The 11,258-nt window shown below is 41.0% G+C and overlaps 1 protein-coding gene across 2 annotated transcripts in view; it reads left to right on the top strand.

Annotated features, from left to right (window-relative positions):
* Positions 1-7,867: 7,867 nt before the first annotated feature.
* The window catches only part of UBAC1 (UBA domain containing 1), a 37,025-nt gene continuing 33,634 nt past the window's right edge, over positions 7,868-11,258 (top strand). The window contains exon 1 of one of the 2 annotated variants that reach the window (XM_027869604.1): positions 7,868-8,083. In XM_027869604.1, coding sequence (XP_027725405.1) covers positions 7,946-8,083 — 138 coding nt within the window. In that variant the 5' untranslated portion in view covers positions 7,868-7,945. The remainder of the gene's footprint in view (positions 8,084-11,258) is intronic. The other variant, XM_027869603.1, reaches the window with a different exon arrangement.

The raw sequence follows: 11,258 nt of genomic DNA, 5'->3' as shown, positions 1-11,258 counted from the left end.
GCTGTGATCTGCTGATTTTATTATTACTACTAATAATAGGAAATTAATTCAAGAAGCATTAGTAAGTGCCTACTATGTGCAAGGCATTGTGATTTGGGATACAAAGACAAAAAGGAAACTATCCATGCCTTCAAGGATGCTTCCTTTTCACTTGAGCCGAGCTTTGAAGGGAGCTAAGAATTCTAAGAGGTAGAGATAAGGGAGTACATTTCAGGCAATGAGGAATAGCTTTGATGAAGGCTGAGATATGGGAGATGGCATCTTGAGTTCAGGGAATAGTTAGTAGGCCAGTTTGGTTGAAACACATGTGAAAGAGAAGAATATGAAAAATTCTGAAAAGGTGGAATCAGATTGTGGAGGGCTTTGAATGTCTGACTGATAAATTTGCATTTTTTTCCTAGAGGTGTTAAGGAGCCATTAAAGATTTTTGAATAGAGGAGTGATATGATCAGACTTATGTTTTAGAAATATTGATTTGCTGACTGGGACCAATTGAAAGCTATTATAACATTCCAGATGATTGGTGATGAGGGACTAAAGAAAGGTGTTAGCCTTGTGAGATCAGAAAGGACCAGAAATATTATCTTGTAATAAGTTATAAATGGCTAATAGTTGAAAGTATTATCCCTGATGAGGAAATTTTTATTTTAGTAGGGACCAAAATGTATAGGAAAGAAATTCAAATTGTGAGACTTCGGGTACGAGCAAGTAGGTAGGGGTTAGGGGTTAGTTTGGGGAGAGAAGGAACCTTCTCAGAACCTCTGAAATCACATAGAGTAAAGCAAATTCCTGCCTCTGTCTATACGTGAGTTCTATCCTACTGATGACAAATTTCAGGTGTTCAAGTATAACAGTTACAAGTAATGAAGTAGAAATGACAATAAAGAGAAGAAAGATGGGGAAAGCAATCAAGTTGGATCAAATATAGAGAAGATCCATGCTAGAGTAGATGCAATTGTGAGGGCATTGAGGTGCTGGTTTACAAGGTATATAAAGGAGGGGAAGATTGAAAAGACATGGGGAAAAAAAAAACCTCTCAAACCATATTTATCTAAGAAAAAAAGATGACTGAGAAAGCATTAAAACTAGAGCTCTATTTACCTACTCTCTAGTTTGTATAAGTGCATTATTGGGGTCATCTAAAGACTAATTAAGGGCATCCTTGATGAGGGCATTAGTAGAGAATAATCAGGCCTTCCCAAATGATATTCAACAATGGACCACATCTTTACCATCTCACAATTGACTGACAGATTTAAACAATATATGATGCCATTGTGCTTAGTAATTGTTGATTTAAAAAAGTATTATCTTTATTAGAGTAAAACACCACTTTATAAACTCTGTTACAGAAAAGTGTTTCCCATCCACATATCAAGGTCATTCATTAGAACTTGGAAATTAACAAGAGAAATAATCCTACCTTGTGATTATCTAATAACAATCATTAAATGAAGCCTAAAACTGGGAGAGATGTATGATGGCTAAAACTATTTGCCACTGTGATGGAGGAGATCTAGTGTAGAGTCCAGATTGAGGAGGGATCCTCAGTGGATGGTGAGGTTCTCTGTTGAAGATGGCATTGTGCTGATTGCATCAATTCCCCAAGACACTGCAGAGCCTCCTAGAAGAGATCTGCAGTCACTAAAAGGAGTTTAGCCTTCTAATTGTATCTATATTTAGGACAGACAATACAGATGAATAGTGAGATAAGACCAGAGTTGAAAAAGAGAAGGAGGAAAGACAGAGGGGGGAACTTTTGGGAAACTGGAAATCTCTTTCAACAGCCCAAGTTTCCCATAACAGCAAAATTCTATTTTTTCAACCCAAACATTTTACCAGTATTGCTGCATGGCAGTGTATGCTCTGAGGTTCAGTTTCCCAGCACCACTCAGAATAGCAGGTCAGGTACCCAGAGCTGAATTAATACTTCTCTCCCTCAGAGTTCTTTGGGTAACTTTTTTGGGATTATGAGTTCTAATACTATAATTCATGAGCCCCCATTCAATATTTCCCAGTTTCAGTTAACCAGTTAGCATCTCTTTTACAAAGGTATATTTACTAAGAAGGTATAGCAAAGACTGAAGTACAGTACAATGACATCCTCCAATCCTGAGGTTTATTCATTTTCTTCTACACACTCCTCTCTGGTCCCTGGAAAGAAGAGATTCACACCAAAAGGGGTTGCTACAAATCATACCTACCTCCCAACCTGGGAGGAAGACGGTAGACACTTCCTGGCCCTGGTAACCTTAAGTATATCTACTCATTTTCCAGTCAGCAGCCAATTTAAAGGTTTTTCATCACCAATACCTTTGCAGGAAGCAGTCAGAGGATACCTGAGCCTGCTCTAAAATGGGGAAAGAGTACCTCCATTATACATGCCCATAAGCTGGTTCTCCAAGCCTCCATGTAGGTTGGTAATAGACAGGGTATATTGTGCATGTTCTATGGACTGAATTTGCATTGGCCAATATGCCTATTGCAGCAGTGACAACTGGAATATCACTAAAGAACCTAAAGATGAGTATCACTAAAGGGCAAAGGAAAGATACATGGTGGTTGTAAGCAGGCCACGATGTATAACTGAAGAACGCCAAAGAACAGGAATAAGGAAGGTCATCAAAGGATTTTATGACAAAAAGAGAAGATGGGCTGCTTATAGGATAAGAGTGAGAGATGACAAGAGCATTCCACTTGTATAGTCTGATGTTAGGAGAAAGCAAGGAAAGACTCCAACACACTGGGTGGACCACTGTGGTGAGCTTTCGAAGGTCATAAAGTTTCACAGGATGGACAGGCATAGAGGGGTTTCCATCTGCATCATTGGAGAGAATAGATGAGATAAGAGATCCATTTGAGCATTAACTTTTTAACACCTTTGTTTCTGTCTCTGTCTCTCATCTCTCTCTGTCTCTCTGTCTCACCTCTCTTCTCTCTTTCTGTCTTCTCTCTGTCTTTTCTCTCTCTCTCTCTCTCTCTCTCTCTCTCTCGGTCTCTCTCTCTCTCCCTCTCCTCTCCCTTTCCCCTCTTCACTCTCTCCCTGTGTTGCCATCTCTCTCCTTCCCTGTCTTGCCTTCTCTTCTTCACCACCCCCTCTCTCTCAATCTGCAGCTCACCATTCCCCTCTAGTGGCCAAGTTAACCATTTTCCACAATTTTCCACAGCTCTCTGGAAACTTTACTAAGTTACTTGCGTTTTTTGCAAATCTGCTCTGTTCCCCCAGGAGACAGCAGAGGAGAGAGAGGTCCAACCTTAGCACCAGATCTTTTTAAAAATACCTTCCCTGCACTTTCATCTTCAAAGTACTATGCTTCCATTAATTAATCAGTGGCACTTAGGGCTTGAGTTCTGAAGCTCTGCTGAGCCATCTGTTCCCACCATCTCCATCCCCTCCACTTCTCTGGAATGGTGACAAGAGAGAGCTTCTAGCTCCTTTGGGGATGTGAAAAGAGGTTCTGAAGTTCAGTTCTACAACATGTCATCTGAAGTCCCTGGTCTATCCTGTTTAGAGTTGAGGGAATTGTTTTTTTCAAGATTAAAGCTCTCTGGTACCTTTGGGAATTCCATGATGGGCCTTGGTTCTGGGAGATTTTATAAAGTCAAAGTCTCCCTCAAGACTCATATCTGCTTGGCAACTGGGGACTTAAAGGAGCACTTAGATCTTCCTCAGTGATGGATTTCTCCTGGATATCAAACCAGGATTAAAGAAATTGGAAAACTGACTTGCAATCTGTGGGGTAGTATAAAGAGGCCTGGAGACTGAGGTCCTGCTTCCAACTGTGCTGATAACTGTGTGACTCTGGAAGCTGCAGAGGCAGATTTGATTAGGCTCCATGAAAGGAAAAACTTCCTACTAATCAGAGCTGTCTAAGATCAGAATAGACGATCACAAGAGGCAGTTAGTTCCCATGTCTGGGAGGTCTATAGGATTGAATGTCACAGAGGGGCTTCCCCCAAGCTAACCTCTGGGTCCCTTCCACTTTTGAGAGTCTGTGTCCTTGGGAAAGGCACTTCTCAGTGTGTTAATTTCCTCATTTATAAATTGAAGGCAGTGGACTGCAGGATCTTTATGAAACCTTAAAGCTCTGAGATTCCATTATCTGAATTTCTCTTCTCTAAATGCTGTGTAAATGTAGATACCCTGGCAATCAGCAGGAGCCCATTTAGGACATTAACATTAAATAAAACCTGTTTCCCCAAAGTCAGGGGGAAATCCTTCTGAATCAGGTGGGGTGGGCTCAAGGACTAGTATTCTTTTTTTTCCCAATTGTTTCATAGAATGAAACATAGGAAGCAAAACTAATACCCTCACTTGATCTCCTCCACAGAAAATGCCAAGGACAGATTCCTTTTCTTTCAAGGGAACTCTTGGTGCTGGGGCACAAAGCCAGGCTGCTGTCCTGGAAACTGAAACCTGTCTTCAGCCACTATAGCTTGCTCAGCATAGAAGCTAGAACCAAAAGCCACCTCTACCTTTCTGTCCCATTTCTCTCCCTCTCTCCTGTCCCAAGCTAGTTGAAGCTCAGATCAAGTTCCAAAAAAAGAGGAGGAACAGGGAGAAGAGGGACAGGGATATCCAAGGAAATGATACTTCTGTGGTCAGTTCTTTTCCTCTTCCCCTTGATAGAATTGTCAAATGTCAGAGAGAGGGATTTTGAGAGCACAGAATATCAGAGCTGGAAGGGCCTTAGAACACAGAATGTTAGAGCTGAAAGGGCCTTAGGATACAGAATGTCATAACTGAAAAGGAACCTTAAAGTAAGTCAGAGCTGGAAGGCAGCTTTTCTACAGTGAACTTTTTTTTTTCTTTCCAAAACTTTTCTAAAAGCAGGTCTGGCTATGTCATTCCCCCATTCAAAAATCTTGTTGCTTTTAGGATAAAACACAAATTCCTCAGCTTGGCATTTAATTCTCCTCCCCATCTGGCTTTCACCTATCCTTCCAGTTTCATTTCATATTTCTCTTCTTCATATATTCTATTTTCCTACCAAACCGGAATGTTAGCTGTTCCTCAAACTTTTTTTTTAAAAATAAGTATTGTTGTCAATTACACTTAAAAACAATTTTTAACATTCATTTAAAAATTTTTGAGTTCTAAATTCTCCCCCCACCCCATCTGTTCCCCAAAGTTGACATGCTTTCTCCTGGGTTTTGTCTCCACTATCTCTTATGCCTGGAATGCACTGCCTTCTTACAATTCACTTGCTCCAAGGCTAATTTAAGGTGCATCTTCCTTTTTGAAGCTTCCCCAGATTTCCTCATTTATATCACTTTCTTTCCATCTTCAAAGTACCTTTTCTTTACATATCTGTGTATATTTTGTCTTTTCCCAGTAAAATATGCCTTGAGGACAGGGTCCATTTGTCGTTTATTGCCTTCTATCCCCAATGACTATCAGCAAGCAGGCCTTTGGTAGAGAAAAGGAATGCAAAGGCCAGGATGATCTCTTGAGAACTACCTAATGGTACTTTATTTTAAAGAACAGTTATGCGCATTAACTCTCTAATAACCTTGGAGTTACTGCAAATTGGGCCCTGAACTGTCAAGTATCATGCTGTATGTTTGTCAAAGGAGAAGGAACACTGGCCTCCTCTGAGCTAGGGCAAAGTGCCTTGACCATAGCAGTCTACCTTGAGGCCCACTCAATGTCCAGGCTTCTAACTTCTCAACCCCCTTGATAACTGCCTTCCTACCCTGAAGATACCTCTGCCTGGAGTTCTGCTCTTCTGAATGGTGAGTCTCTAGCCAAGATTACCGTTTTATGAGAGGCTCAGGCCATGTTCTCTTCACTCACTCTCTAAACTTCACTTTCTTTCCAGCAGAAGGAGATAGGCAATTGATCTGGTACCCCCTCCCAACTCTGTGGCTCCCCTTTACGTGTTGTCTTCCCTCCATAGAATGTAAGCTCTTTGAGGGTAGAGACAGCAGTCAGTCAAAGCAAAAACATGTCATACTTGTATCTTATTGAGGAATTACTTAGCCCAAAGATCCTAAGATGCTCTTGGGAAGTAGTTCCTCCCACTTTGGACTGTTTGACTGAAAGTTTATAAATCAAGAGGCAAGATAAAAGGTTTCATTATCAGCAGCTGGTGGGCAGTTGATAGGTGACTAGTAACAGAACCAAGGGAGATACATGCATGCATACATACATACATACATACATACACAGGACTTTACCCAGCCTTAAGGCAAGGGGCAAAAGGAATCTCTTAGCTGAGGTTACTTAGGTATTTTCTTATTGAATAATAGGGACAGGATGTCAGGTGATTTGGGGGGAAGTGATGTTTTAAATGGAGTTTGGATTTGTAAACTTTGTTTCCTGGGCAGCTAGGTGATGCAGTGGATAGAACACTGGGCTTGGAACCAGTAAGACTCATCTTTGTGAATTCAAACCTGGTTTCAGCTGCTTGCTAGCTGTGTAACCCTAGACAAATCACTTAGCCTTGTTTACCTCAGTTTCTCAGCTGTAAAATCAAATCTTTGCCAAGAAAATCCCCAAAAAATGGGGTCAAGAAGAGTCAGCCATGACTTGTTGTCTGAGGATTTACCAAAGATCGTGTTTATTCTGGTAGTTAATCCTATCAGAATGGGACTGGAGGTCTCCAAGATAGTGAAGACCTCCTTCCAGATAGAATTAATGGGCTTATCTTGTTGAGTAAAATATAGAATAAGTGTCTGTATTTACACACTCCGGTAGCTCCCTTTAACCTCGAAAGCTACTTTTTCTGGGGAGACGTTTTCCCCAAATTTACAGCACTCAGGTTTTATCCATTTCCTCCACAATCCCCAACAAAAACATACCTGTAATTGTATCCCTAGTATTTACTGGAGTGCCTGGCACATAAGTGCTTAAAAGATGCTCTATCTAGCCACTTAATACTTGGTCCCCACACATTTCAACATGCATTTCTAGGTTTTTCCATAAATGGCCTTCCCATGTCTGGAATGCCCTCCTTCCATCTCCTCTTCAAATTCCCTAGCTTCCTTTCCAAAGAGCAGTTCAGGTGCCATCTTTTAAAGGCCTTCCCCATTCAACCTACTTATTTGCACTCTCTCATTCTCTAAATTACTTTGATAATAGTTTGCGTTTACTTACTTGTATACATATTGTATCTTCCCAGTAGAATGTAAGCTCTTTCAGCATAAGGACTGTTTGTTGTGTTGTTGTTTTGTCTTTGTATCCTCAGTATCTAGGATAACACTTTGTCCATAACAAACACTAACTAAATTGAGTTGAATCCTATTGAAGTGTCTCTCTTAAGGTCACCCCAGCAAATGCCGTCCCGTTCTAAATGATTACTTTCAGAACTGGACAGCTCCAAGGGGAGTCTAAACAGGGACTGGGTCAGAGTCTCCTCCTCTTCCAACAGAATTAGCCTTGTGAACTTGGGCAAGTCCCTTTCCCCTTGCGTTTCAGTTTCTTTATCTGCAAAATGATATTATTTATTTCAAAGTTCCCTTCCAGCCCTAAAGTTTTATACTTCATGTTCTGAGGTCTCTCAGCCCTGATATTCTTTCTGTATTCTTAGGTCTCTTCCAGTTATAAATCTCATCCAACGAGGTCAGCCGGATCTCTTTGAGGCTAGGCTCAGCTGGGCCTACAACTCCCAGTATGCCCCGGGGCGCACCTCCTCCCGCACTTCCGGCGTGCGGCGGCAGCGGCGGGTAGCGAGCCAGAGCGACGGCTGCGGGCCCAGGGCGGCGAGTGACAGGTCGCTACGGGGCCGGAGCTGGGGTCGGGGCCGGCACCGGGGTCTCTGGGGACTAACCTTTCTGCTTCTCTCGCTCCTCCGCCCGCGGTGACCTTCATGGGCCGCGAGCCCCCCGGCCCGAGGCGGCTGAAGCGGACTGTGTGAGGCTGCAGCGGCGGCGGGCGGCTGAGGCCGAGGGAGACTGAGGCTAGGGAGGCCCGGGCGCAGCCGGGCGCCGAAGGAGGGCGGCGATGTTCGTGCAGGAGGAGAAGATCTTCGCCAGGAAGGTCCTGAGGCTTCACATCTGCACCATGGAAGGCACCGAGTGGCTGGAGGAGGTCACCGAGGATACCACGGTGGAGAAGCTCAAAGAGCGCTGCCTCAAACACGTAAGGAGCCCCCGCAGACCCCGGCGGGCCCTGCCTCCCGCGGCCCCGCTCGGCTGCCCCATCCCCATTCACCCCGTCCTGACCCCACATGCCGCGTCCCCTCCTTCCCACGGTGGCATACAAATGAGACCCGATCTGCTCTCTCTTCTCTCCTCCGTTTACATTTTCCTTCCCCCTCTTAATCCCCTCCCTTTTCTTTCCTTTTCACTTCACTGCCCTCTTTTTCACTGATATTTCTTCCTCCATTCTTCCTTCTTTGTCTCCTTTTCCCTACTTATAGTTTTGTCTCCTTCCTTTTCATCCTTTGCTAAAGTTTTTTTTCTCCCACTTAATCCACTTTCTTCCTTCTTCCTTTTCACTCCTCCCATTTCTGTTTTTTCTCACACTTAACCTCACTTTCTCTCCCTTCCTTTTCTTCCTTTCCTCATCTTACAGCTTATTCTACCAAATAATTCATAAGTATTAAATGCTTACTATGAAACAATCCCTACTTTAAAAAGGAGCTTACTCTCTGATAGAGGAATAATCAAGGATATCTATCTTATCTGTATCGGCATAGATATAGGATGTGTGTGTATGTAGGAATAGGAGAGAGAGGGGTATATAGGTACATATATGTTTATGTAGAAACCCTAAATGTAAAGAAAGTAAAAAATGCGAAGTAGTTAAATTTAAAATAGTTTGAGAGGGAGGGCGCTGGAAGTTGAGAAGCTCCACCCCTTCCTCTAATCTTTTCATATTTTTCCTGTTTTTAGCTACCTTCTACTTTTTTTCCCACATTTTCCTTCCCAATTATAGTTTCCTGTGACTTTTTTCCTCTTCCATTCTTTTCTTCTATCACTTGCTCTTTGCTAATTTCTTTCTTCAATTTAAACCCACCTAGCTCATTTTTCCATTTCTTTTTGCCCATTTATATTTTCCTCCCTTCACTTTACCACTTTATCACTTTCCTTCTTTTCTTCCCCTCTTATAGTTTAGTTTCTTTTTATTCTCTTTCTTCTATATCTCTTCTTTCCCTTTTTTCCTCCTTCAGTTGTTTTTTCCCCCTTTTCCTCCTTCCCTCTTTTGATTTTTAATTTTTCACCTCATCTCCCTTTGCTTTGACATATTTCCTTGATGTCATTCAATAACCCTTAGTCCATGAACTCATTTTCACCCACCTCCTTTCTGTTTCCCCTGGCTTTTCCTTCTTTCTCTTTTTGTAGTACACTGGGTTCTAGTCCTAACTTTGCTACCAACAAGCTATGTAACTTTAGGCAAGGGACAGCCTTTCTGGACCTTAGCTTTTCCATCTGCAAAATAAGGTGGTTGCACCACATGATCTTTAAAGGACTTTTCTAGTTCTGTCATCCTGTTATTTTCTTCTTTTCTAAGGGAATATGGAACTATAGAGGGAGATAGGTAGGATACTAGACACTTACCCTTATTACATAATCTGCTTCAACTCCTTTGATGAGTCAAGGAAATTTTGAAAAGGATCTTTATATTCCTCTGTCACTTTCAGTGATGTACAGTAGGGATGAAGAGGCAGCCTGGATCATTGATTCAAATTCTGCCTGTAACACATACTGGCTGTGTGACCTTGTGTGTCCCTTAACCTCTCAGTGCTGTAGGCAGAGAAGGTGCTAACTTTCATTGGGAGGAGGAGTTTCTTAATTATAAAACCTGGGACTTTTCTTGTTAACTGTTATTTTTGTTGCCTGTTGGCCAAAGCAGGGTTTTTTTTTCCTTGCCTGAAACCACTAAAATATTACCTCTCCTCTCCAGGCATTCCTCTTTGGTTTGAAATTAGTATTTTTAAGAAAAAAAGACCAAAACTGATTCCTGATTTCTGATTTTCTGAGATGACCACATTTTTAAATTTATTGCACACACATGAGATATGTGTGTGTATGTATCATATATTATATAACTAATGGCTGAAATGAATTCCTGGAGATTTATTCATTTCTGTAAAATTTAACTTTATAACACTTATAGTTCCATAGATCAAATTTATAAATGCCTAATTAAATAGGATACTTGTCGCTATGATTACATAAAGTGTTGTGCCTGAGGCTATTGCCTCAATTAGAATTGGGAGAAAAGCAGTTGACTGTGTCACCGCGGTAGACCCTTCGTGAAGTATTTATGTAATATTCATGTTATAAGGTATATGTGACTATGTAACATGTATGTTGTAATCCATATGTGATACATCAATTATCCTTGAATGTTAAAATATGGATAAATTTTATCGCAGAGATTCCTTGGTGTTATAGTAAACCATCTAAACCAGATTGATTTATAGTTGTTTTCAGAGATTAATGAAAACTATTCTGTAGAGTAGCTATTGTTATAGAGTTAGCCACTAAAATATGGAGTGTAGCCTGTTACTGTTTACTTACTTGGTATAGAACTATGGAGGGAGAGAGAACAGGACCTATTTTATTTTAATTGCTGAGAAGGCATTTACATATTGAAAAGATGCCTGGATTCTGAGTCCAAAGTCTTGATTTAAGTTCTGACCTTTTCACTTTCTTGTGTAACTGAGCTTGCTTGTTGCTTCCCTTCTTTAAGCTTCAGTTTCCTTATTCATAAGATGGTGATGATAATACATTGCTTGCTTCAAAAGGTTGTTTCATAGAAAGGGCTTTGTAAACTCTAAAATACTGTATACATATGAGCTAAAAATGAGGCGCACAGGTCAAGATAGTGATACTTAACGTCCTGGTTCTAGAGGTTATACATTTAAGATTGCTTCCTTTTTTTTTCCCTTGAAAATTCAATATAGTCCTTAGATTTCTGGAAGACTATCAGTGTACCCTTTAACTAGGAAAATTTGGACACAACCTGCTTTTCTTGCCACATTTTAGTCTCTGTGTATAATAACTGCCAGGCTTTGCTATTGTTTCTTATACAACTTTATGATAGTAGATGACCTTGAAATATGTTTCTACTTAAAAAATTAAAAAATTTTTTTTACTGAATTAAGTGCTTGTGAAGTTCACACTCCAGGTGGTTAGTAGGCAATAACTTACCAGTCAGTGACATTTAGTAGCAATGCTTTTTAACTGATAGTATAGATTTACATTGCTGTTATATTTTATGAAGGGGGATCAGGAAATGGAAAATTCTTCACTGATCACAAATACATGTTAATGAATTTCTGGAATACCTTAAGGTAAATTAAGCA

Source organism: Vombatus ursinus, unplaced genomic scaffold (assembly GCF_900497805.2).
Source record: "Vombatus ursinus unplaced genomic scaffold, bare-nosed wombat genome assembly UNPS02014793.1, whole genome shotgun sequence".
Taxonomy (NCBI): Eukaryota; Metazoa; Chordata; class Mammalia; order Diprotodontia; family Vombatidae; genus Vombatus; species Vombatus ursinus.
The sequence above is the reverse complement of the archived record's forward strand: the minus strand, read 5'-3'. Positions and strand labels throughout refer to the sequence as shown.